Consider the following 27,738-nt stretch of genomic DNA (forward strand, 5'->3'; position numbering starts at 1 on the left):
GTGTTGGTATTAGCAGCTAAACAAAACATTTATCTTAAATACATTAAATACTGATATTCGAGAAGCACACAATTTGAGTCATCTGTCTAGCATGGCTGATTGTGTATGACTGTTTATTACTTTTCCTTCTAGGGAAGTCCCTCTTCTGCCTATCAGACATCTGTTGAGGCTTGTAAATAATCTGAAAGAAAAAAAAAAAAGAGAGCTCCCCTCAGTTCAGGAGGGAAAGGGAGAGACTTGGGTGACAGAGAAGGCCTTGTATATTCTAGGAGACTTTTACAATGGGCTGAGCCATGGATGGTAAACCAGAAAGGAGCCTATCTGTCCCCGTTTCCCTTGAGGAAGAGGGAGGGGGGTCATGCTCAGAGGTGAAGTGTATTCCTCTGATGGCCACTAGGGGGTGGCATTGGCCTAGGTCAAGCTTGGGGATGTCAGGCCAGTTCTGTAGGGAGCCAGCCGTGGTTGTCTGTGTGGTTTACTCACAAATTAGGTGTTTACAGATCAGCACTACTTCCTTTTTTTTCCTAACTGAAACTTTTTTTCCTAACTGAAACTTTTGCACTCTTTGGGTTAGGGATGTAGTTCTTAAAAACAAGGGTATGAGATAACTTTTAACACTCCTTTTAAAATGATCAAAATGGAGTTGAGTTGCTTTCTAATTTAGCGGAGAAGACTTCTCTCCCTTCTTCCTGTACATGATTCCTTGGCTTGTGAAAAGAACAAATGTTCCCCAGATCAGCATGTAGACCCACAGGAAACAAAGCAGACAGCATCACTTCCGTCTCAGGCTCCAGGGCAGGTGATGGAAGCTCTGTTCCCCAACTCTAACCACCATGCTCGGGGCAATGGACTCCTGCTTCCAGGCCTGTTGAGTTGATAGAGCAGCTGAAAGGTGTATCACATCTACAGTCTACAAATAGGATATCTGTATTTGAAATAGTGCATTTGTGTTTGTCCTACAGAATCCAGTCTCTACAGTCAGCATCTGATGGCATTAGAAGCTTAACATTGCTTTTGTTTGTTTGGGGCCAGTTATGTTCAGAGACTGAGATTTAACCCGGGTTTGCTGTGGGAATTTTGATTTATGATATTTCACAAGCCAATAGCATGCAGGATGTCAACTGAAAAAAAAAAAAAAAAAGCACAACCTAAAAGTTGAGAAATGCGTTTTATTTGGCAGACTTTCTGAGGACTTCATGCCTGAGAGGCAACCTCTCGGATAGCTCTGAGGGTCTGAAGAGGTAAGGGAAGGAGCCAGGATATATAGGATTTTGTTTTGTTTTGTTTTAGCAGTGACCTTGTTTTAGTAGTTGGGACATCAAAAGATTACTGTTCATTAGAGAAAACCAGATGTCTCAAATTAAGGAATTTCGCTCATTTCTCTGTGGCAGAGGCTGCTAGCGTCTGAGCTCATTGAAATCATTCCTTTGATATGCACCTTAGCTCTCTAGGGCCAGCATCCTGGGCTTTTCCGTCCCCAGCGATGAGGCTGGCTGCAGGGGCAGGCTGTGTGTTTCAGTCCCGAGTGCCCTCAGGGCTCACCTTCAGAGGAGGCTGTAGCAGCAATGTCCTCTGTTTACTGATACGGCAGGCAGCATTGTTCATTCACCAGGATCCTGTCTCTTAATAAGCCAAGAAAGAAATTACATACAGCGCACCAATGACAGATTGATTGCATTACTGTCCCAGGCAATGGGGAGATGAAAGAAGTCCAAATTTAGTTGCGGTGGACCTTTCTAGGAGGTGGTTCTCATAGAGATCACCTTTTGAACCAAAAGCTGCCAGTTTGGTTCCCTCACTGCTGGGGCACGTAGCTTATGGGCAGTTGCACCGGCATTGCCGGGCTGGGTGAACTGCTCCAAAGGTTATTATTCCAGGAACCATCACTTGCCTGGCACCGCTGCCTACATACGAGGAGTAGCCTCGCCAAGGCAGGAACAGATGTCCCTTCTCTTCCTGAGACTAGTGCGTGTTTTAACACCTCTGCAACCAAGGGTAGCCTGGGCGTGGCAGGAGCAAGTGTCTCAAGCTCTTTGGAGAGCTGTTTAGATGAGCAAAGAGGAGCCTTGCTCAGGTCGAACACTCTTGAGTTGCTGGTCAACCTCCTGGTATTCGGTCCGTCAGGTGATGGCCACCAAGCCGTTACTATGGTGTCAGTGACATGATGGTCCTTGGCACTTCAGGTTTTAAGAGTTGGATTTAAAAAGTCCTAATAACCAACTTCCAAGCCATTTCATCAAAACAGGCTCTTCAAACAAGTTTCAACCACAAACAACTTCTGTCTGAAGCCAGCTTTCACAGCATAGATTTGAAATCATAAGTCAGAACAAAACAGATTGTTATTAAAATCCCTGCTATTGAGTGTCTGGTATGTGTCACATTGTGTAGGCACTTAACGCATGGTGATCCCATGGCTCATGGTAGGTATGGAGCCCCCACCATCTCATTGTACTGAGATGTTGCCTCATTCTATAATGTTTTGCAAGTATAATCTTTGTTAAAAACTATAGTCAACAGTAGACCCTGTAGTGTTACTGTGCACGACATTCTTTTTTTTTCCTTAATGCAAAGAACCAGCTGGGCTTCCATGTTGTAAAATTCATCAGCTGCAGATGTAATCATCTGAGGCCAGTGTGTTCCTGGTTGGGTTGTCGCTTTGTTTAGAATTAAGAGGCTTATAAAGGAAGCCATAGAAACCCTGAGTTCCCCAATTGCCGCGGTTCAGGAAACAGGGCTGTTAGTCAGCGTCCATTGTCCTGACCAGATTGTTTAAGATATAATTTCAAGACAATCGGAAAACACCACGTGGCTCATTTATGTGGTTATCCAACACCAGGCTTGCGCTTATTAAGGTTTGCTTTGGGGATAATTATGGGGAGAGCGTTTCTGCAACTTTCATGAAATTTCACCAAATTATGATGACGTTGGGCCCCAAGCTGATTATGTAACAGAGATCATGTGAGGAGGAACAAGTCGATCCCTTCTGGGCAGCTGGTCTGCTTGAGTTTGTCCGCAGCTGGCTGCGGGATCATGCTGGGAGCGCCGCTAACCCTGGTTAAGTTAGTAAGTTCCCGGCATACACATGCTGGCCCTGGACACGGAGCCGCCCAGCTGCAGGCGGTGTGAAGATCAATCCTGCCGTCGCCACCTCAGCCCGTGGACCTTTCATTGGGAGGCTCCTGTGGGAAATAACATTCGGGTTTTTCCTGTCCAGGGTGGTGGCGGTCTTTGTTGTCAGTTGTAGTTGCGCTGAGCGCGTCCCCGAGTGTTGCACGTGCGCCCTCTGAATGGCCCAGATTTTGTGGAACCTGTTCAGTTGTCCTGTATCCGCAGGGAATTGGTTTCAGAGTGGGATACGAGAACCTGAGGACGCTAAAGTCCCTCATATATAGTGGCCTGGTATTTGCATATAGCCTGTGACATGATTTAGTGTACTTTAAATCATCTCTCGATTACTTAGAACAGGGGTCCCCAAGCCCCAGGCGTTGGGAAAGCTGTCTTCCATGAAACTGGTCCCTGGTGCCAAAAAGGTCGGGGACCACTGACTTGCAATACCTAATGGCAGTGTAAATGCGTTAATAGTCACAAATATGACATAAATGCTGTGTAAGTAGGTGTGATCTCATGCACGACAAATTCAAGCTTTGCTTTTCCCAACTTTCTGGAATTTTTTCTTTTCCTGAAGATTTTTAATCAGTGGTTGGTTGGATTCGAGGCCAAGGAACCTTGGGTCTGGAGGGTTGACTGTATTCTAAATCTGACCATCTGAAACACACTCTGAGGTTCCCCCCAAAACTCGCTCTTCTAGCCCAGACGGGCCTGACCCTCTGAGGGCTTCCCAGGAGGATTGTCATTCTGTGCCACACCCCGGGATGCTGAGTCACCATCTGTGGGGCAGGGACGGCATATTTTCTGAAAACTCCCCAGGTAGCTCTGATGTGCACCTCCCACTAAGAACAATACTGGAAATGGTTCTATTGTATCTTTTAAAAAAAAAAAATTTTTTTTTATAACCCACCTGAAATTCTTCGACAAGGACTAAATAATAAATTTGACATTTGAAATTCAAGGCAGTTAAGGCATTATGGAACACGTTTGTTGTCTTTTGATAACTTTCGATATTACTCAGAAAACGCACCCCTTCTTCTGATGACATTTTCCTTGGAAAGGGCACAGTGGAGGTGGTGGGGTGGGTGGAATTTCGTAAGTGACAAGTTCCCATCTATTGTCAGTCCCAGGAATCTTTTTTGATGAATTTTTGAGACTTCCTGTCCCCATCTCCAAAAGAATGGAGGTTTTCCTGGAGCTTCTGAAGTAGGATTAGCTTCTGAAATACCCAAGGACACCCTTCTGTCCTGGGTGTATCTTCTGCACAGCTTTCATCTCTCCTGTGTCTTTGCTGCCTGCATCTAAGCTGTGCTTCTGTGATTCCTGAAGCTGGACTTCCCTCAGTTCCCTCGTTAGCTTTGTCCTCATTCCTTCCTTGCTTCTGACTGCCAAATCTTTGCTCTCTGGCCCTGCCCTAATACATGTGTGCGGTATTCTGAGTGTGTGTGACTGCCCTTCACAGTGTGGGCCCTGTAGCTTCGGCATCACCCAGCAGTCTGAGAAATGCAGGTCCTCAGGCCCCGCCCAGACCTGCTTGAATCCTTGTCTGCATCTTAATAAGATCCCCAGGTGATGTGTGTGCACGTGGCAGTGTGAGGACCCGGGTCAACAGAACCCCAGTTCAGAGTGGACCTGGGGGTCCACCCTGCGTTCTAATCGAAGCCTCCACTCTCACCCCATCCTTTTCTCCTGCCTGTTCCCACCATCCCATGTTTATCTATTAGGTTGTACTATTTTCTTTTTTCCAGGCTATAATCTTGGCTTCAGTTTTCATTTTGTTCATTGATTCACTCAGATATTTATCAACTGCTCCCAGAGCTAGGTGTTGGGAGATGCAGTGAGCAAGACCAGACCTGGTTCCTGCCCTCATGAAGCTCAGCTTCTAGTGGCAGAAGCAGATATTAAATTCATCATCATTTATAAATGTGAAGTTATGATGAGCAGTGGAGAGAGCCTGTAACAAATACATGAGTCATTAGGAATGCCAGCGAAGGCTTCCCTGAGGAGGTGATCCTCATGCCGAGCACTGAGGCTCGAGCAGGAGTTAATAAGGTGAAGAGGAGAAGGTGAAGAGCTTCCCAGGCAGAAGCAGTAGCATATGCAGAGGCCTGGCTCGTCAGAGAAAGTCTGCAGAAAATTAATTTTTAAACGGACGTTAAATTGCTTTTAAGGCCTTCATCTTTATCTGCTTTTCCACCCAGTCTTGTCAGATTTACACCTCTGTTCCTAAGCCGAGGAGCTGGCCTGGATGCACCTGCCTCCTGCCTGCACAAAGTGACCGTGTCCTAGGTTGCATACAACTTTAGCCTTGTTAGTCTAACACTTCACGATTGCATTCACTGGTAAAGCCACTTTCCTTACTGTTCCCTGAGTATACCGTGCTCAGCTTGCAAACTGCTCTCTTAATTTCCTCTTCATTCATGTTTTTAAAAAGTAAACTCTGTTGAAATATACATCAAAAAAAAAAGCACAAATCATGATGACGTTTGATGCATTTTCACAGAGTACATCAGTGTTACTAGCACCCCAGTCAGGAAGTAGACTATACACACCCCAGAAGACCCCTGTCCACCCCCTCAGTCACTGCACCCAGAGGTAATTGCTGTCCTGTCTTCTATTGATTAGCTTTGCCTGGAGCTGAACTTTGGGTAAATTGAATCATGCTAGGTCATCTATTGAGTCTGGCTGCTTTTGCTCAACACAACACTGGAAGAAATGCTATCGTGTATCACAGTAGTTCATTTACTTTCTTTGCCGTGTAGTCTGTGCATGGCGTGACTCTACTATAGTTTATTTGTTCTAGTAGGTCTTTTCCAGTTTGCAGCTATTATGAAGTCTTATGCATGTCTTTTAGCAGATAAATGTATCCTTTTCTTTTGGAATTATGCCTAGGAGTGGAATTATTTCACAGAATATGCGTATGTTCAGCTCCAGTAGATACTGCCAGTTTTCCAGATTAGTTGCACTAATTTCCATCCTCATTCGTAGTGCCCAAGAGTTCCAGGTGCTCCTCACTGTGGCCAACCCTTGGTTTTGTCAGATTTCCTGGTAGCCGTTTTGGTGGGTGTGTGGTACTGTTGCTTTGAGGTTTCACTTTGCATTTCTTTGACAACTGATGTTCCCATTTTTTACCTACTTGTTTTTTCTCTTTTTGATTTATAGGAGCTCTTTGTATATCCTTTGTAATTATTTATTACAGTTATCTCTGTGGGTTGCCTTTTCTTTTAAATAGCCTCTTAATGAATAGACGTTCTTAATGTAGTCTAATTGATCAATAAATGTCTTCATATTTTAAATAATTTCTGTACCACATTTAGTTCTGTGGTGCAAAAAAAATCTTAGGGGTAGAATACACAAATATATAAAGTAGTAAAACATAAAAATTTACATGCATGGAAAATATGAATTAGAAGATTTAGACTAGGGAAATAATAAGACACAAATAAGCCATGTAATTCTCTGAATGTGTTATAGTTGATTGGTAAATATTGTCTAAAGCAGCTTAGAAGTCAAAACTCAAAGGGAATGTCGTTTGTCATCCAAGTCACATTTATCTGAGGTCTTCAGATGATTTTGTGAAGATCCAGGCAGACAGCTGAGGGATGGATAGACCGAGAGATACATTCAGATGGAAATGGTAATTTGCATATTAGAGCTAACAGGCGTGTCTTCTGTTACAGGTTATTCAGCGATAGTTATGACCTCCCGGTTACGTGCGTTGGGTGGAAGAATTAATAACATACGCACCTCAGAATTACCCAAAGAGAAAACGCGATCGGAAGTCATCTGTAGCGTCCGCTTTTTAGATGGCTTGGTACAGACCTTTAAAGTTAACGTAAGTTCTCCAGATTTAATTTTTTTCTGAATAAATGCCCCAGAGAAATATTTTTCCATCTCTTGGATTGTAAAATGAAGAGAATTATTTTAAAATAATTGATGTCTCCGATCTTGCATGTTGAGCTTGACCTAGAAATAGCCATGAAAACTTTGCCCACATTCTTGTCTCTACCTGACATGTCTTTCCCTCTCTTCTTTGTAAACTGTGAGAGTCTTAGATGTTAACTGCTTCTGTGACATCTTTGACTTCCTGAGCTGATTCTGCAGTAATGGTGCCCCGCGTATGCTTTATTGGAGCCCATGTCACATTGCATGGGTAGTAGTTACAACTATCAGGTCATACGTCACGCTTCAAGCTCTGTAGAATGGCAATAGCATCGTTTTCACTGTGCCTGCCACACAGCAGATGCTCATTAGATGTGCAGACGGTAAATAGAGGGTCCTCTCTGGGGGGTCGTGAGGTGGTTAGCTACCCAGATGGCAGGGCTTGGGGACAGCCTGGCTTCTCCCACCTCAAGCCTGTGGGAGAAGCAGGGCTAGAAATGAGGTCTCCAGTCCTCCGTCAGCAGCGTGATGCCTAACCAGTAGCCGCCCTGCCGCCTCACCCCTCCCCGCTCACCACCTGGGTTTTTGTGACCTTTGCCTGTCTCTCTCATCCCTCTGGCCAGTCCTAAAGGGGTCATCTCCAATCCCAGGCTGGCTGCCGGCAACTGCCCCAGCCTGGAAAACTCAGTATGCAAGGGAAGGCGTCAGAAAGAAAAAAGAGGGTATAGGAGAGCCACTGGGGGATGATAGGAGGCCACAAGAATTCAAAGGGTAACAAAAACTGGTCCCGGAATGTCCCCCACCCCATGAGTCTGCTTGCTGCTGACCCCAGGTCACTGTGGACCTGAGCAGGCAAGAGAAGAGGGTGGTGTATATCAAGTCACCACATGGTGGGTGCTCTCTAAAGGCCCCACAGGTCTCTTTCGGTTGCTGTAAACTGGCAGGTCAGTTTCGACCTGGCCCTTCTGTTAAAATTTACATTGCCCTGGAGCTGTTCCTTAGCTCTTCTTCCTGACAAGAACATGAATGTTTATTCAGCACACGTTTACTGAGCACCTACTATGTGCCAGGCCCTGTTCTGGGTGCAGAGAATACAGCAGTGAACAGAACAACATCTGGGTCCTTTTAAAGCTTACCTCCCAGAAGGAGGAAACGGACCATAAGCAAATGTGTGTTATGTCAGGTGATATTATGTACTTAGAAGAAAAATCTGGATAATAAGGGTGGAGAGTTCAGGGCAGGGCAAAGGGTGGAGTTGTCATTTTATAGATTAGGGAAGACCTCACTTGTAGGATGACATCTCAGAGATGACCTAAAGGAAGTAAGGGCAGAACCATGTGCTTCTCTGGAGGAAGCACATTCCAGGTAGAAGCAGCAGGAGAGCAAAGGCCCTGGGGCGGTTCCCTTAGTGTGGTTACAGAACAGGCTGGACGCCACTGAGCGAGGAGGAGGGGAGCCAGAGATGAGGTCAGAAATAACAGGTGACAGGCTGTTTAGTTTTTCTTCTAATGCATGCGTGCTCAGTTGTGTCTGGCTCTTTGCGACCCCATGGACTGTAGCCTGCCAGGCTCCTCTGTCCATGGGATTCTCCAGGCAAGAATACTGGAGTGGGTTGCTATTCCCTTCTCCAGGAGATCTTCCCAACCCAGGGATCGAACCCATATCTCCTGCATCTCCTGCATTGGCAGGTGGGCGATTCTGTACCACTGCGCCACTTTGGAAGCCCTAACAGCCATTTCAAAAGATTTTTTTTGTAATATGATAAAATGTTTTATAAACAAATGAGCTGGCAAACACACATACACCAGTGTGCCTTTTGACAAAATGTCCCCTACTCCCACATCAAGGTGGACACAGGATCGGAGGAATGAACACAGCAGATGGTACAGATAGAATAAAAAAAAAAAATCACTAAGGATGGAATTTAACATTGTGCTTGATTATTTTCCTATGTCACAACAAAACATTTGGGTGCAGATAGTTAATTTTTCCTCTTTCCCACTTAAGTCTGGAGGAGAAAAACCAACTTTTTCTGTAATAAAATAGGTAGGATTTGGGTGTTTTGTTTTGTTTTTCATTTTTAACATAACTTTTTTCCTCTTGAGGGGACAGGGGGATTGTGAAGAGCCTAGTAGGTCATGCTGAGCACTGGCTGTGTTCTGAATAAGGCAAAGAGTGTTGAAGGGTTAGGGCAGAGACCTGATGCGATCTGACTCAGGTCTTACTCAGGATGCTCTAGTGACTGGGAGGTGGGGGCGGGACAAGGGCTGAGACTGTCAGCCTGTGGCAGAGACCATGATCATTAGACGAGGTGGTCATTCGGCCAAGAGTAAACCAAGCCTGGAAGTAACTTAAAACATGGAACCAGTGGGATCTGGGATGTGAAAGAAGCCTCAAGGTGATCCCCAAGGTTTTTGGCCTGAGCAGTAGGCAAGATGGAGTTGCAATTTATAGAAATGGGAAAGGCTGAGAGAGAAACAGGTTTGAGGGGCAGAAATAACTGGTTCTGTTTTAGACGTGGTCAGTTTGAGATACTTGTTACTTGTCTTGGTAGACATGGCATTATGTACACAAATGAGTTGAAGGAAGAGTCTAGGCTTGGATACACGTGTGGATGTAGAGATGTTATTTCAGGATCACTTGAAAATAGAGGAGACGACTGACGTGCGGTGTTTAAAGGCTGGGGAGATAAGAAGCAAGCAGGAAACTGTCTGGGGAGATGAGGGGAGGCTGAGAGGGAATGAGAATCCCAAGTGAGAACATGTTTTAAGGAGGAAGAGTGATGAGGACGGCATCCACCGAGAGGTTACGTGGAGCCTCAGAGCAGAGCCTGGTGTTCAGCGGGCACCCGGTCATCATCAGTGACGGACGTCATCGTGACTCACTGCTGCCTGGGCTGCTCCCCTGGCTTCCAGCAGCCTGGTCAAGTCTGACCCGGGAATACCAGGGCTGGGTTCCAGCTTAGAATCTCCATCGCTTTGTATGTTTTTGCTCCCCGGGGGTCACATTCAGCTTCCTCAGCCCAGACCGTCTCATGACCAGGAGCAGGCATCCTCAGGGAAGCTGGCCGTGGACGTCAGCTGTTCTCAGCTCAGCCCAGAGAGCAAGGCTGTCTTGGACAGTGACCTGATGTAGCCAGGGTGACCTCTGGTGGGGTGCTGGGCCTGGAGGCCTCAATCAAAAATGAGTCTTATTTCGGGTCCTTTTGAGAACTGGGTGAGTTATGCAGATACTGGAATGATGGATGATGCATTCCAGAGGGGAGAGAGGAGGTGCGGAGGGCGCATGCAGGCTCTGGCATCAGACCCACCTGAGTCAGGAAGTCAGACCACCCGTCAGCTGACGGCTCAAGGCACGGAACCTTTGGGACCGCCGTTTGCTTCTCTGCACAGGGAGTGTGGTGATGGCTGTGTGACATTGCTGCGCAGATTGGAGATCCTATGTGAAATGTGCAGAGGTCCGAGGCTGGCTCCTTGTAGATGCCCCATAGATTACAGTGATTGATTTTGTTGTCGTTCAGTTGCTCAGTCGTAGCTGACTCTTTGCAACCCCGTGAACTGCAGCACGCTAGGCTTCCCTGTCCTTCACAGGCTCCCAGAGTTTGCTCAGACTTGTGTCCATTGAGTCGATGACATGATCCAACCATCTCATCCTCTGTTGCCCCCTTCTCCTGTCCTCAGTCTTTCCCATCATCAGGGTCTATTCCAACAAGTCAGCTCTTCGCATCAGGTGACCAAAGTACTGGAGCTTCATCTTCAGCGTCAGTCCTTCCAATGAATATTCAGGACTGACTTCTCTTAGGTTTGACTGGTTTGATTGCCTTACTGTCCAAGGGACTCTCAAGAGTCTTCTCCGGCACCACAGTTCACGTTAAACATAATATAAAATCGTACAACTAATAACTTCAGCAAAGGGAACAGATAGCTCTTGGCATCGTGAGTATCTTGTAATTCAGGGAGAGACTATGTCATGATTTGGAGTGTGTGGACTAGGTCATCTTTTCCAAACCATCCTGACTCCCCTGGGATGGGAGGTGACCTGGGAAGCGGAGGCAGCAGCAGGAGCCAGGGCCCGGGGCAGGAAGGGGACGTGTTCAGGACAGGGGTGTGTCTTCATGTTCCCACGCTGTGGGCCAGATAATGTGAGACTGTCCTGGAGAAGCAGCCGCAGGAGGGGCTGACAGTTATCTAACTCTCCCCATCCTGGTCGTGGTGACCTGTTTTCAGGTGCATCATGTGCTCTCAGGCGCCGAAAAAAGCTGCCTTTGCTGGTTCTCTACGCGGTCTATTTCTGACTCACAGTGCCCTTAAGTTAAAGGGTTGGGTTCAAAGGATTCCGGAGAAGTCTGCGTGTTCAAGTAGAATTTGCAGTTCCCACCCCGTGCCTTTGCACTGGGCCATCCGCTCGCTGCCTTTGCGGAGTGCCTGCACCTGGAGGGAGGGCGTGGCGCTCAGCCCGTCACCCTTGCAGACCACGGTCAGGGGCTGCCTTGCCCTGCCTGGCTGTGTTCGCTGTGCCCCGAGTGTTCCATGACGCTTGACACACCCAGTCACGCTCACTGCTTGCACAGCTGGCCTCCCCGGGAGGGCAGGAAGAGGACGCGTGTTGTGGCTCTGACCCCGTTCCCCAGCCCCACGCCCGCTCCCGAGCGCCAAGTGGAGAAGGTGGCTGAGCCCTGCTCTGGATGTGAAGTGGGTTGAATGTCTCCACTGGCTTCTCACTTCAGATGGCGCAGAGTAGGGAGGCAGATAATCCTCCAGTGTCCCCTGCCAGATCCCTTTAAGGGTACTTTCAATGGCATTTGAGTATTCTTAGCTGTCTTCCTTCATGCCGTTCGAGTTTTCCTCCCTGCATACACTTGCCTGGCTTCTGAGGAGCCAACACGGACCGACGTGGATTAGCGTTTTGCTGTGGATAATCCATGAGCAGGTCACGCAGAGTTTACTGTCATCAGGACGTCTTAGTTTTCCAATTCAGACATTATCACTTGGGAATCTCAGCTAAGAGGAAGGAAGAAATCTTAGAAAATTAAATTGATCTCATTCTTCTAAGTCATATTTACCTTAGCCTTATTTTCCATATGTTCAGTGGTGCTTCTTGACTTGGAATTTATTAAAGCATTTCTTAGTGTAGGGTAGTGCTTCCCAGGTGGTGTGGTGGTAAAGAATCTGCCTGCCAGTGCAGGAGACGCAAAAGACATGGATTTGATCCCTGGGTGGGGAAGATACTGTGGAGGAGGAAATGGCAACCCACTTCAGTATTCTTGCCAGGAGAATCCCATGGACAGAGGAGCCTGGTGGGCTACAGTCCATGGGTCACAGAGAATTGGACATGATTGAGCATGTGCCCGCGCGTGCACACACACACACACATATACACATATTGTAGGGTGTGTGTGTGTGCATGAAATCTCGCCACATGTTTTAATACCTTCTTATCTGCAATAAAGACTCTAGAGACCAGCTCTTAATTTGTTTTAAAATTTTGTCCACTGGACGTTTTCTTTCCTAGAAACAAGATACCGGTCAAGTTCTCCTGGACATGGCTTACAACTACCTGGGTGTGACTGAGAAGGAGTATTTCGGTTTACAGCATGGTGATGACTCGCTGGACTCTCCCGTGAGTATCCTCCCTTGAGAACATGCTGGGCTCCTGCAGAGGTTGGTTTTATATCTTATGTTTTCTCACCCAACAGAGATGGCTTGAAGCAAGCAAACCCATCAGGAAGCAGTTAAAAGGTGGGTGTGAGCTTCCCATTTCCCTTGAACACTAGGTGTTAGCGTATCACGGCCCGTTTCTCTCCTCCAGTTCTCAGCATACGTGAAACATCTGGAACCTGGATTCCAGGTGGCCCAGGAGACATGAGTAAGCTGGCTTCCTCCTGCCTGACTTCTGAGTTAGCAGAGAAACTTCCAGATCAGCCCCCAAGGCCCCTCGGCAGCTGTGGGCAAGAGAGGGAAAGGTAAAAGAAGGTGGCTAAGAGGAACCCACACTTCTTTTTATAGGAAAGAAAGGGAAAGGACGATAACCTTTTTCAGCCCAGTGTGAGAGCCAGGATGGGAAAGACACACACACACACACACACACACACGCGCGCGCGCACACACACACACACACACACACACACACACACCTGCCTGCCCACCCGCCCCAGTCCATTTCAGCAGCACAGTTTTTCAGCCCAGTGTGAGAGCCAGGATGGGAAAAAAATGATACACACACATCACACCCTCCCCCCCACCCCCCACCCCCACCCCCACTGCCAGTCCTTTCAGGAGCACAGTTCCATTCCCTGGAAGCAGAGGCATGGATAGATAGTGTCACAGATAAACACACATGAGTATATCCTGTTGCTATATCCTACCTTCCAGTTAGGCGGGCTGTCCAGCTACACCTCACCCCACTCCCTGCCTGGGTTTCCAATCGCGCCCTCTGTTCCTCTGTATGCACTTTTTGCCCCAAACCAAACTGACATGCAGGGCCACATAGCCTCCCCTCTGCCTTCCCTGGGTTTGTTCCCCCATTGGGAATGCTGTTCCGTCCCACTTCCCTATATCCCAGTCTTGCCGTTTCTCTTCAATGCCACTGAGATTCCATTTCCTCTAATAGAAGCCCTGCCTCCCTCTCCCCTCCCTTACATCGATCCCTGCCCGCCTTGTGTCTCAGAATACCCCCTCCTTCACTCTGAGTTATTGGCCTTTATCGTCTTTGCAACACGGCCAGCTCTTTGCAGGTAGGGTACTTGTCACATCCCTCGTGGTGCTCTCCATATAGGAGGTGGCCAGTAGATGATCGGGGGGTGAAGGCAGGTGGATCTTCACACATGAAAGTGCACACCCATGATGACATGCTCGCCACTGGCCTGGCACCAAGGCGGGAAGGAATAACAACAATCAGACCTGACTCTGACCCCATTGCTGCCCTTACCTGGATTCAGGCCTCAGCCCTCTTTCCTCCCATGAGTTGTGTCCTTAGCATTGGGAAGTACCAGGGGGAGCCACAGAGATGCTGTGCAGGCAAATATGTGCCCCCGTTTGAATTCACAGAGGAATGAGCTCACGTGTGCATGGCCAGGTGTTGTCATTCATTCTCTTATTAATTCTCTCAGCAGGCAGGTCCCGTGCTCGGACTCTGGCGTGGCACTGGGCTGAGCTCTGGGACTGAGAGTTGGACCGTGCTCTCAAGGAGCCTACAGCCAAGTGTAGGGATGGAGACAAGGGTAGAGACAGCTCTGGGGTAGCCCTGAGCTCGTGATAGGATGCCCTGGGTGCACAGAAGAGGATGAGAACGGCGAGGGGGCATGCTTGGAACACAGAAATGAGAAGTTACAGAGCGGGGAGGCAGGGAGGGGAGCCAGTAGGGCGTCCAGGCTATTGGGAGGACTTACCCATCCCCTGATGTATAGGTCGTCAGCCTGCACCGAGCTAAGAACCACCCCCTGGACCCAGGTCCCTGCACAGAGGTACATTCACAGGTACACACACACCATTAGAGACTTTGATACAAGCCAGAGATAAAGACAGAAGTTCATCTGAGATGGGAGGGTGGAGCCCAGAATGAACTCCCGTAGAGGAGCTCAGTGGAGGAGAGCAGGGTAGAAAAGGCTTGGGTTTCAGAGAGCAAGAAAGTTCTGGAAAGGATCAGTGACTATATACTGAGTAATGGAGAAGAGAAAAATGGACATGAAGAGTGTGGGATCTTTGAGACAAAATCTGATCATCTGTTACCACATCCAGCAAAAGAAATGGACAAAGTCTATCCTTACAAGCAAATGAACTCTTGGCCCTGATGCATAAAATATCTGAGTATGTTAGCTGTGTAATATTTGCCGGTACATGAATCATTTTTAGTATTCACTTTGCATTAAAAGCATGAAATATTTTCCAGGATCAAAATTAATTTTAAAATGTGGCCACGCAGAATCAAAAGACTCAATGCAATTAACTGTGGTGTTGTCCTCGGCTGTGTGACCTAAGGCAAAACTCTGAGTGGCTGAGTGCAAGCCTGGTGGCTAAGTTGTTGCATGCTGCAATCAACAGCACCCTAGCCTATTCATAGTCGTGGCGGTGTTTACATTCAAGAATGTATCTGAAAATATTTGAAAAGTACGGAGTCATTGTATATGTGAGACATTTTCTTTGTGAGTTGTTTAATCTGCTAAATTAAGGATTTTTAAAATTCCTAATACAGATGACGGAGTGCAGTGTTTGAACACCTCCCTAAGTTAAACATGTTATGGAAAACAGATTATATCTCATTTTATGCTGACGTTGCAAAAATATTTTACTCCTTATAGGCTTGGAGATTTCTGAACAATTATCTAACTCATGCACTCTTTTTGTGAAGCTCATCCTTTTATTGATGGAAAAAGCTGTGGTCTAGTAAAAAAAAAAAAAAAAATGTGTGACTTACGGGACAGTAGCTGCTTACATACATTGCCTTTTTTAAAGGGAAAATTTAATTTGTTTTTGAAAAATGTTGTAGGAGGTTTCCCCTGTACCCTGCATTTTCGAGTAAGATTTTTTATACCTGATCCCAACACACTACAGCAAGAACAAACCAGGTAATAACCTTTTTTCTTAAGTTTTCTATTTAGTGTGTAAAAATTGAGTAACCACTAAAAAATGTACTCTTCAATTTCCCACTGTGGTCAGATCCTTCATTTGGGTATAACTGCACCAACAGTCACTTAAGATCCCAGTAAAAACTGGGCGACGTGTATTGAAATTTTAATCAGCAAATTAGTCTTCATCTTGAGCCTCTTTCTGTCCCTTTCTGATTTGGTGCGGTCCCCAGCATGCTCCTATCACCACCTCCCACCCTCCCCTTCCATCCAGGCTCCTCTTCAACTGGGCACCTGTGGTCTGAGAACCTGGGTATTTTCTGCTTCTGCAGGCAGGGAGTTTGTCAAAGTCCTCTACCGATCAAACATCCCGGTGTCTCTGAAGGGCTAGGAGTGAGCTCTTTAGGAGAACCAGAGGCCTCTTAACTGAGAACTTTCTGAGAACTTTCTATTCGATCCCCAGTTGGTAGGAGAGGAGGCGGGGCAGCATCTTGCCTCTGCCTCCACGAATCTGTGAACCAGATAAGAGAGAGAGGGCTGCAAGAGTTGTTTACCCCTCCAGGCTGGGCTCAGGTCCGGGCCCTCCTGTTGTGGGTTTTCTGGGTGGGGACCAAAGAGGGGGGCACAGGAGAGTTGTTGCTATTTAAACACAGGCTCTGGAGTCGCACCTGGCCTCTCCTTCCCCTCCCCCAGGGCATCAGCCAGCCCTTTGGTTATTGAAACATTTGTGTTTCTTAGTGAGGGGAACTCTTCCACCTGAAAAAAAGCAGTGAATGTTCAGGATCTTTAAATCCGGTCTTGTGCCCATGGTGGCCATGAGACCATCACCAAGGAGGCAGCATTAGCTTGGGTGGAAAGTGCTGTTTCATTTTTTTCCTTTTTTTAAATTAGTAATCACACGATCACATTTTAACTTGTAATGTGTGTAAAGGCCAAATATTATTCTATTACTAGTTTGTCTTCTTTGTACACCCGTCCCTCTACAATAGAAGGCATTGATAATTTGACTTGTGTTTACTATCAAGTTAAATTTTAAGCAGATATAAGATGGCCCACATGACTCATTGGTAACTATGGGACATACAAGTGGTGCCTTGAGTTTTCCCCATAATAGCTCTTCACACAGGTGGACTAAGGGGAAGTGTAGGATGCTCAGGCCAGCAGATCAGCTCCTGCTGGCGGACGCAAAGGGGTGACATGATCTATGAGATTTCCCCAGGCTACCACCAAATACCAAGTTTTTTTCAAGTTTTGTTTTAAAATGTCATGATGGATTATGTGTGTGTGTGTGTGTGTGTGTGTGTGTTTAACCAGTGGGATTTTTTTTCTTTTTTTTTTCAATCACAACCCCACATGTATATTTTGCTTTGTAATATATTACACAGATACATGTAAATTACTGAAGCAGACATTCTTGAAACAATAGTAAGTGCAAAGCACCCTTGGGTTTTCCCTTTCCTTCACTTAAGATGCCAACTGTGGCTCATTAAATTGATTTTACTACCCACTGAAGGGTTCCCACCCCAAGTGTGAACTGCGCTTCCTCCACTAGCGGGTTGTCCCCCATAACCCCTTGTCCTCCGTGACATGCTGGTGCCCCAGAGTTGCCCAGGGTACCTGAGTGAAGGGACCACTCCCGCCAGCTTAGCCCAGGCGCCCCTCTCCAGGGCCCCTCTCAGGCGTCGGACTCCACGCCCATACCCACCAGGAGAGCCTCTGCCTACTGAGCCTCCCTGGCGTTTGAGGGACACCTGAGGAGGTGGAGGGATGAGGATGGAGAGGAGACTCAGAAATGAAGGCTGCCTTCAGATCTTCAAAAGGCCGGCATGGGAAAGGGGGAATTAAATGTGCTTGGTGGTAGAATTATAGTCAGTGAGTGGAAGCTACAGAAAGGCAGATTTTGGCTCAAGACAAGTAATAGGCTAAATTTTGTTCTTAACGTAAGTCCCAGGTAAAATTCGGTTGGTCCGTGTTCCTCCTAAAAGTCACCGGTTCCAGACTGACACCCAGCCCCACACCCCACCTCCCATCTTGAGATGGGTGGTCGCCCCAGTGTGGAGAAGATTATAGCTGTCAGCTCCTGGGACGTGGGCACCGCTTTTCCCCTAACATAGCAGGAGCTATGCTAGCCATGTGCCTCCTGAGAGCTGGGAAAACAGCCAGGACTGCCAGTTCTTCTTAGTCTGGGCCAGGTTTCCACCATTAATTTTTTTAAAAATGGTCTTTTGTCTTGTTTTTACTTAAAGGAAGAATTTTTCCTGTGTTCCTGACCCATACTATCTTTTTCTTTTAATTGGGGTATAATTGATGTACATATTATACACAGTATCTTTTTTTTAAGCCCCAGCTCTATAGCTTATCCAAAAGGAAGTTCCCCTTTAAAGAAAATTTAGTCTCAAGGGTCAAAGAAGGAATACAGAGGTGGTGTGTGTTGTCCCCTGTTTGTTTACCAAGGATCTAGGCAGGGAGGCCTTCGTTGCTTTTTTCTGAAGTTGAGGTCATGGATGGGGCAGACTCCAGCATGAGCCTTTACATTTCTGAAGTCAGACACATGGAGCATCTCTTCTAAATGACTTCCTTTCTCCTAATCACTGTCTCTTTGATTGTGAGCCTCCACAACGGCTGTTCCTGATAAATTTAGACCATTCTATATAGACTTTCATGTACTGGCAGTCTCAGAATCAGGCTCCTTTAAGATTCCTAGGGAGATCCAAGATTCCTAGGGGCTTGGGCATCGTTCCACTATTCCTGTGTCTTTGTATGATATCCTAGGGCTAACTCAGAGACATTGCTGAATATACAACAAGGTAGCATTTGGTGAACGGGGGTCTCCAGGTTCCTGTTCTCCTTTATGTCCCAAGGAAGACCTACTGCCTAGCAGGACTCGTCAGTGAAAGTCCAGATTTACCACTGGATTATCTGTGATTCTCTCCCTCCTCTTTTTTCTCTCAGTAGCATTATAGGAGGAGAGAACACTTAATTCCCCTTGAATATCAGCTTGAATAAACATCGGAACAAAGTAGAAAGGACTCGTTGTGTTCCGCTAGGTGGCAGAGATAGAGATTGCGATACGGAATAAGCGTGATTCAGCCTGTGTATGTCACACCGTCCCTCGGTGTTCTGGCGCTGAATGTATTAAGAGTAATTGACAGTTCTTACAATCAAAGTAATGTCAGTTAGGAGATTGATCCTAAGGTTTTTAGTCATTAGACACATAAGAGATTTGTAATATAGTCAGATTTTTTTTTCATAACACGAGTGTCCAGGTTAAAATAAGACAGACATCGCTGACCCCACGTCACCCATCTGAACATCCATGTTCTCATCAGTAAAAAATGGAGGTAGTGGTACCCATTTCAGAGTCGTTCAGTTCAGTCACTCAGTCTTGTCCGACTCTGTGATCCCATGGACTGCAGCACACCAGGCCTCCCTGTCCATCACCAACTCCTGGAATTGGCTCGAATTCATGTCCATTAAGTCAGCAATGCCATTCAACCATCTCATCCTCTGTCGTCCCCTTCTTCTCCCGCCTTCAATCTTTCCCAGCATTGGGGTCTTTTCAAATGAATCAGCTCTTCGCATCAGGTGGCCAAAGTATTGGAGTTTCAGTTTCAACCTCAGTCCTTCCAATGAATAGTCAGGACTGATCTCCTTTAGGATGGACTGGTTGGATCTCCTTGCAGTCCAAAGAGGTTAAAATGAATCAGTAAGTTGTGAATGCCACACACAGCCCAGAACTGTGCAAATACAGGGTTGTAACACCATGTGAAACATTCACATCTCAAAACACTGGCACCTTGACTTTTAAACATCGAAATTAGAAGGACTATTGAGACTGATTTGTTTAAACTGCCAAAATTTTCTCTCTCTCCTGCCCCCTGAACACTCCTGCCTCTGTATTAGATTTCAAGAAGTTTCCCTTTTCTCACCTTGGCCAGACACTGGAATCTGTATCCCATGTGAATCCGGGCTTTAAAAAAGAGTGGGAACGGCGGCCAAGTGTCACATGTCCCGCGTCCCTAAATATAACGTGCTCCAGGGCCCTTCCTGGCCCTCACAGCACTGTCGATGCCCTCTGCTCCCTGCACAGAGGCGCCTGTGACTTACCAAGAGCTTACCAGGTTCTGTCCGCAGATCAAGTCCCAGGTTTCAAAGCAGCAGTGCTGGGAGCTCACAGACATGCGCACAATTCAGCCTGGAGACAGCTGATGTCTGTGCTTTTGCTCAGGCACCCACAGTTCCTGGGACCCAGGAAAAAGCCCAGCTGGGTGTTTGCACCACAGCCAAGGAGGTGTCTGCATAGACCCTCCTCCTCTCAATAACTTCACACAGCGGGAATGTGGGTGTGCAAATACTGTGTGAAGAACAGCAGCCCCTTGGCGTGCAGGGGCGGCCTGTGGGTCCCGGCGCTCTCGGATACCCCAAGTTTGACTGGGAAGGTCCAGGGCGGGGGCGCCCACTGGCGGCAGCACCAGCCAGTCGTTTGTGGGCTCCTGTCACTCTGTCCATCCCTAAGACAGCATGTGCATGTGGGGCTGGCTGGAAATCATCCCCCTGGCCCATTTAGACTAAGGCAGCCACAGGAACCACTGTGACGGAATGGGGGCAGCTTTGCAATGTATGGGAACAGCACCTGATACTTGAGACAAAAATATGTTTTGTGTGTTTTGTTTTTCGAATGTGTAGGTCTTGTCCTTGACTCATCTTTTATTATTATTTTTGCATGTTTTCCTTTGTGTATTATGAATTAATGAGATCAATTATTTCATAGGCATTTGTATTTCTTACAACTGAAGATGGATATTTGTGAAGGAAGGTAATGAGAATTTTGCATCTTCTTTTCCCATCAGTTGCCCCAGGCTACTGAAATTCCTGGTTTTAATCTAATGAGTGTGCGTTTCTGGTAACAAGATTAAATGTAAACAGCGATCGGATGTTGAAAGCAGCATCCTGCTTGAGACGTCTGTTTCTGGCTCGGTCTGGACTTAGGAAGCCTCATTTCATGATGTTTCAGTTTTATTCCAGAAGGCAGTTATCTTTCTGGTCAAGACCTGAGAGGCTGTAGAGAGAGGGAGGGAGAGACCCTGAACATGAAATGAGCTTCATCCAGGAAGGCAGAGGCCCAATTTAGGTCCCCTCCGAGCCCCTGAGTACCCAGAGTGACTCGTTTTCTCTCTGGGGAACTTTGCTGGAGACTGGAGCTTCAGCCCTGTTTCAGCACTTCTTGTGCGTGAGGACCATCTCCCTGGCTACAGAGTTATCTGAGAGGCTCAGGGAGGGGGGAGACTCCAAGTCAGTGGTCCCTGAGCCAGCCACCTTCTCCAGCGTTCAGTTTTCCTTGACTTACCGGAGACACTGCAGCAGGCGAACAGGTGGGAGCAGCCGTGTTTGGCTCCTGTCCTTCCCACTTCCTGCTCCTACTGGGGAGGGTCTCTGGAAGCCCCCACTGGGCTTCCACGTGGGAGCTTGAGGTCTCATCGGAGAAACGAGACAGGAGCCCGTGAAGCAGCTGGGACCAGCATGCGGAGAGGAGAGCACAGCCGCCTCAGGCATTAGGAGAAGGCGATGCCAGTGTGAGCTTTGGGAAGAGTGTGGACCGCTGTGATGAGCTGGGCGTTGGGGGCTGGTGGAGATGTGAGGAGCCAGATCTCCTTAGGCAGAGAGGACAGCACCCCACGCCCCACAGTCCCAGTTGGAGACCACATGCTGGGGGCTTACGAGAGAAGGGGGAGGGAGGGAAGGAGAGCTCTTCACGCAGGCTGCGTCTTGGATCCAGCAGGCAGAGCGGCGCTGTCAGGGGTGTTTAAGCAAGACGGATCTGGCAGGAGCAGCGTCTCCAGGGAAGGCTGGAAGAGGCTGAGGAGCTTCCGTCTGGGTGGGACGGAGGGAAGGCACAGCCCTTGAGGGAGCTGTTAAAAGGCATCCAGGCCAGAGAATCGGGCGCAAGGAGTGGGGGGCAGGAGGGACAGTTAGAAGCAAGAGACCGCTCGAAGAAAGGATCGCCAGAACTTGATGGCCTAGTGGCCCTAGACCGTTTCTGCAGTTCGGCTCATCTTCCCATTTGAGGGCGGAACAAGTCCCTTCTGTAGCACAATAAGCAGGACATGAGGAGATAAGTCACTTCTTGGCCTCTTGGCTAAGATCAAGCGTAGTCTCTGTTCTTACCAGTTTAATGAATCTCACTGGGCAGTGAGGACACCCCCCTACCCCCACAGTCCCAGTTGGAGACCCCCTGCCAGGGGCTTCTGAGAGAACCCAGGGGGAGAGAGAGGACCCCTCCCGTAACCCGGTGCCCACCCTTTCCTGAGGCAGCCTCGTATTTCAGGGGAGCTCTCGGCTGAAATGGTCACCCCTGCCCTGGGTCCAGGCAGCCCTCTGTGGCAGCAGAAACGGTTGTGTCTCTCTCTTCTGCACACCACCGTGTTCTCCCCACATGTTTTGTGAGCACCTCTTACAAGACAGGCACTGACGGTGCTGGTCAGATGAGGCTGGCCCCCACCCCTACCCTCAGGAGCTTCCAGTCTGGCTCTTCAAGTGTTGGAAATTGGTCATCTTCATTTTCAACAGGAAAAGCCTATTGAGGCCCATGTCCTGGCTCAGATCCCTGGCACCTTGTGAGGCCTGCAGGCGGCCCTCATCTTGGGGGCGAGGGGTGTGGGGTCAGGGTGGCATCTGGCCCTTACAAACCGTGGATCTCTTGACAGAGCCGGTGGATCTGGTTAGCATTTCTCTTGGGCTAGGAAGGGTTTGTTCATCCTCTCCTTCCTGCTGAGATAGGCGATCTTGTCTGACAGGTGGAGACCCTGAAACTTACTGAGAAAGAGAGGAATCTGTCGAAGAACACGGTGTTCTTTAGTTTGTTATTTACGCCATTCTTTGGAAATGTTCTTTTCTGACTTACTCATAGGGTTGTTCCTTCCATCTAGACTGAACCCCTTTAGCCACTCTAAGCTGTTCCCCAAACCCCATTCACAGGCTCTTCCTGTAGCAGGATGCCAGCTTTGACTTCACTGAAGCCCATCTTGGTGGGAGAGTGAATGCTGACCTTTGCTGTCCCCATGGGCTGAGTCTCCAGTTGATTGGATAGATAGCAAGTATCCCTAGATGTATCTGCATTTAGAAGTTCTAGCGGGAACACAGGGTTACTTGAAAGATGGGGGCCCCCTCCGGGCTACCTCCATATTCATATTCAGCTTCAGGACCAGCGCACAGCACAGCAGACCAGGAGGGGAGCCCTGGTGAGCCAGCCAGATTAGTCAGGGAGGTGGGGGTGACTCATATCTTGGGAACTTGATGGGCTGCCATGGAAACTGCATGTTTTCTCCACTTCCCACAGGGTTGCTGGGCGGAATGCTTTTAAACTCTGTGTCCCCGCCCCCCCCCCACCACCCACCCAACCCTCCAAGCCCTCACCCTTGCTGCCATTCATGTGTTCCCCTACCTGGCAGTGATCCCCGGCCCAGATCTGCTGAATGAGCTCCTAGGCAGACTGTGAAATCCGAGGTTGAATGGAGAGGAGGGAGCCACCAGATGGTTCGGAATATAACAGAGACAGAGATAGAGTCTTTGACCCAGACAGGGTGTTTGGGAGGGTGCTGAGCTCAGGAGGAAAGAAGGAAGACATGTCCAACTTGGGTTTGTGGATTTCTGGTGGACGCAGGAAGACTGAGGTGTGGCTGAACATTGCCTCTAGGTGGGAAGTTTCAGGAAGGTGAATAGATTTAGGAGTCTTACATCATAGTAACTAATCAAATAATTGAGAACTCACAGGGGTTTTAAAATTCAGAATACTTTTCTGTTTTTCCCTTCTAAAAGGAGGTGACCCTTTTGGAAAGCGGGTAATCAAGAATCAGAGTTAACAGAACTTAGGAATTCAGTTAGTCCTAGGAGAGGTCTCACATCTTTACCAGAAAGAGACAAAGACTGCCTGCCCATTGACCTAAGAGTACACTTTTCCTCTTAGTGATATGAGCCTGACCTTTCTTGACCAGCCAAACCTTAGCCGACATCAGACCTTTAGCCTCATGGTATTTGTATTAATAATGTTTTATTTTAAAAATGGGAAAATTCTGTCTTAATTTCAAAAACTCTTAAGTGTGTTACATTTATCTTTACTGTTTTGAGTATCCTAAAATTCTTTGTTATCATTCGGGATGTTTTTAAATGGTTAATCCAAGAAAAAGGCACGTGCTACCCATGATCAATTGCTGTCTCGGGCTGTGTTGGGTTCTGGTAACTTTCCTAATGTGTTTTTCTCCTGACAGGTTAACCTGCCCTCTTAACTCAGCGGTGGTTCTAGCATCCTATGCAGTACAATGTAAGTCACAAATGAGTGTTTCGTGGATGGACAGCTTGCTCTGACCAGAATATTAAGAAACTCGCTGGCCTCTCCTGTTTTTCCGAGTCCCTTTCTCCCTTCCCCCGGAATCCTGTTGGGCAACATCTCTGGCTGTCTGGATGGTCCCACTTTTCATCCTAACTTACATTCTCTTGAGGCTCAGGGATGTTCAATTAGGGAAAATGAGATTTTCTCCCAGGGGAGCCCAGAAGACAGAAGAATCCTATCACACATTACATTTTCCAATACCTTCAGTCAGTTTCCAATGCCTTCAGTCACAATCAGATTTGACTCTGTAACAAATCCCAGTGGGGCAAATGCTTCTACCACCAAGACCCAGATAGGTTCAGAAATTTGCTGGAGGTCACTCCCAGTACTTGCTGGGTACTGCTCGGAGACACTGCTGGGATCTTAGGAATTTATTTTTAGTTTCAGTAGCTTGATGGGTTATAGGCCTGGAGCAGCACAGTAGAATAGAAATATAATGGGAGCTGCACATGTAGTTTTAAGCTTTCTGGTAGCCATATTAAAGTAAAATGAAATGGATCATATTAATGTACTTAGCTCAGTAGATTCAGAATACTATGTTAATGTGTAATCCATGTAAAAACAGTTAAGGTATTTTACTTTTTTTTTTCACAGTAGGTCTTTGAAACCAGTCCAGGTTTTACACTCCCAGCACATCTCAGTTTGGAACAGCCACATGTCAAGTGCTTGATAGCCACATGTGGTTAGTGGCTGCCATGTGGGATGGCAAGTCCAGATGGAATTTTCCATCAAGGCCTGCTTAAGCTGAAGGAAGAATCCTCTTACTCAGTTATCTCCCCACACCGCCCGCATCCCCTTCTCCCCAGCGGGAGACGTGGAAGAGGTGGCCCGGGGTGAGCCTGGGTGGATGAAAGGTCCCTGCTCCGTTCAGTACAGCTGACACGGACCTGGCTTTGTCCCATCATGTGGGAAATGACACCAGCCAGCCTGCGTTCTTAGTGGTCACGAGACCCAGTGGACCCCACCTCTGCCAGGCTGGTCGGCTGAGGAGAGGTTTTTCCCATATCTCAGAGTGCATTTGGTACCCGCCGCTAGAGCTTCGGGTGTGAAGGACAGGAGCAGGAGGAAGGACTTCGCTTTGTATGCAAACTCCAGTTAAACCTGGCCCTCCCATCTGCTTCTAATGTAGTGTTACCTCTCTGAGTCTCACCTGTAAGATGGAGGTGATGATGGTGATTAGGACAGCTTGGAATACGACTGCTCAGTTCATGTATCACCTGGGAAGGTGATAACTAGAAAACTCTTTAGAGTTGGACCATCGCTATTAACTGAGTCAGTGAAAACACAGGCTGAAGCCACACTACCTGGGCCTCGGGTCTTCCAATTATACCTACCTTACTTTGAGCCTCAACTTTATCTGTCGGGTAGGGATGATAACAGTATCTAATCATAGGGTCATAGTGAAAATGAAATAGATGTAAAACTCTTAAAATAGTGCCTGGCTGATGGCAAATATTACAATGTTTAACTCGTACTGTATTTTCTTTTCTGCCCAGCAGAAAGCTATCTAAAGAACAGCCTGTTGGGGACTTCCCTGGTAGTCTTTTGGTTAAGACTTTTGCCTTCCCATAGAGAGGGTGTGGGTTTGATCCCTAGTCAAGAAGCTAAGATCCCACATGCCCCATGGCCCAAAACCTAGAACATAACAGAAGCAATATTGTAACAAATTCAATAAAGACTTTAAAAAATAGTCCACATCAAAAAAAAAAAAGTCTTAAAAGGGAACAGTCTATTGTAAACAAACTATTTGTTGTTGTTGTTGTTGTTCGGTTGCTAAGTCATGTCTGACTGCGACCTCATGGACTGTAGCATGCCAAGCTCCTCTGTCCTTCACTATCTCCTAGAGTTTGCTCAAACTCATGTCCATCGAATTGGTGATGCTGTCCAACCATCTCATACTCTTGTCACCCCCTTCTGTTTCTGCCTTCAGTCTTTGCCAGCATCAGGGTCTTTTCCCAGTGAGTCAGCTCTTTGAATCCGGTGGCCAAATTTAGAATCCCAAATAAAATTCCTAAGTTTCAGCAGTCAGGTTTCCCTCTACAAAGAATCAATAGAAATAGGGACTAAAGAAAGTTATGAGCATTTAAAAAGTCAACTAGCTGCAATGCAAATTTGAGCATGGCTGTCATGCTAATAATATCGTAAGTTGTCAGATGAGCAGTTTTAAGTAGAGGTTTCTTATTCCTCCACCCTCAAGTATATATACCTACATACATTTTCTTACACTTCTGTGCATATATTTCTGTAAGATTAATTCTTGGATATGAAATTGCTTGATCAAAGAGCAAACCTAAATTTTATCTGATACACTTTGCCAGATTGTCCCAGAGAGACATCTGACATGAAGACAAGCCTACCAGTGGTCAGCGAAGCCAACCAAAAGCACGTGTTCTGACATAGATAAAAAGTAAAGTGATCTGTGGATAAAGAACCTGAAAGGACTTGAGGGTGAAAAATTGCTGGTGGCCTGCCAAGGATCAGTGAGGGTTAGAGAACGAAGTGTTTGAAAATAACGTATTTGTTCTATAATGGTCTCTGAGCCTCTGCCATGTGTGGGTTCTGCACCATACCCGAGTTGCACAGAGAGCATGACTGCTCTCTGCAAGGGGTCTGCAGCCTGGTGGGAGACAGAGATGGACCAGTGGATGCTGGCAGTGAGGATGGGCACGGGGGAGGCACCGCTCTGTTCTCCTTGGCGGGGGGATAGGAGGTACAGGGGGACATAGTGTGGGAAAGCTTCCTAGTGATGACCCGTAAGAGCCTCCAAGATCAAGTTGGACTAGGATGAATAGCAAGTCAAGGGCTTTCCCAGCAGGAAAGCTTGACACACCATGCATTTGAGTACCTGAGACACTCTCTGTCCTGCAGAATACAAAATATCAGCCAGAAGAATGCATGGGACTTAAAAGACAAGGTATTTCCCACATAAGCATTTATTTCCTTTTCTTTTTGCTATAATTAATTTTCTCATGTGTTGCTTCCCCACAAATAGAAAAGTGTGTTGCTCTGGAGTTCAGGGCATGTGGTACAGTAAGTAGATAAAGAGGATGGACTGTGATCAGGGTCTAGGCTCCAACTTACCAGCCTGGGCAGCCGTGGGCGGGTTCCTTCCTTGAGTCTCAGTTCCTTTATCTGTTTAATGGGGCTAAAAGCAATGCCTGTCACTAGGTTATCAAGAGCATCTAATGGGGTGATGTCATTGGTCATTAAATTCAATGTGGAGACTGCCCTGTGCTTTGCAGATGGTTTCCAAAGGCTGCTTAACTTTGTCTCCCCCTAGTGGTTAGCACAGGGCATTGCAGAGTAGCCGACTAAGAGTTCAAGGGTCTGGGAGGGTCAAAGAATGAAGGTTTTGAAAATAACGTATTTTTATATAATGCCCTTTGACCCTTACAGAACCCCTTAGAGGGGGTTCTTTGGTCTTATATTAAGTACAGATATTTGTCAGTGACCTGACTAAAGAGAGAAACTTGCTCTGTGTTTGCAGAAAGGCACAGGGGTTGGGACTATTCATTAACATGATGGATGACCAAATCGAGCTCTAAGATCTTCATGAACTGATGTAACATGCAGCATTCAATTTAATAGGACTCTGCCTTGAGTTGTTTGACCTCAGGAAAGCCATTTGCAGGGTTTGGTTTCCCTCTGGGAACAAGACCACTGTCATCTGCAAATGGCCAGCAGCAACTCGTAGGCCTGGCAGTCAGGCTGGTAGAATGATGGGAGCTCTAGCTGGGTCTGGCCTTGACTGCTGAAAAATGGCTCTGTGATAGGGGTAGGTCCTTTCTCATCTCTGGAC

The 27,738-nt window shown here is 47.2% G+C and overlaps 1 protein-coding gene and 1 pseudogene across 7 annotated transcripts in view; both read left to right on the plus strand.

The window, feature by feature from the left end:
• Positions 1 to 27,738, plus strand: part of PTPN3 (protein tyrosine phosphatase non-receptor type 3) — a 151,704-nt gene that overhangs the window by 65,689 nt on the left and 58,277 nt on the right. For 5 of the 7 annotated variants that reach the window (XM_070459322.1, XM_070459319.1, XM_070459321.1 and 2 more), the window contains 6 exons: positions 6,789 to 6,943; positions 12,502 to 12,609; positions 12,686 to 12,728; positions 15,475 to 15,553; positions 20,325 to 20,369; positions 23,818 to 23,870. In XM_070459322.1, coding sequence (XP_070315423.1) covers positions 6,789 to 6,943; positions 12,502 to 12,609; positions 12,686 to 12,728; positions 15,475 to 15,553; positions 20,325 to 20,369; positions 23,818 to 23,870 — 483 coding nt within the window. Of the gene's footprint in view, positions 1 to 6,788; positions 6,944 to 12,501; positions 12,610 to 12,685; positions 12,729 to 14,101; positions 15,554 to 20,324; positions 20,370 to 23,817; positions 23,871 to 27,738 lie in introns of those variants that run through there. The other 2 variants (XM_070459324.1, XM_070459323.1) reach the window with 2 other exon arrangements.
• On the plus strand, positions 21,670 to 21,765 carry LOC139032490 (U2 spliceosomal RNA; annotated as a pseudogene).

The sequence above is a fragment of the Odocoileus virginianus genome, chromosome 31 (assembly GCF_023699985.2).
Source record: "Odocoileus virginianus isolate 20LAN1187 ecotype Illinois chromosome 31, Ovbor_1.2, whole genome shotgun sequence".
Classification (NCBI taxonomy): Eukaryota; Metazoa; Chordata; class Mammalia; order Artiodactyla; family Cervidae; genus Odocoileus; species Odocoileus virginianus.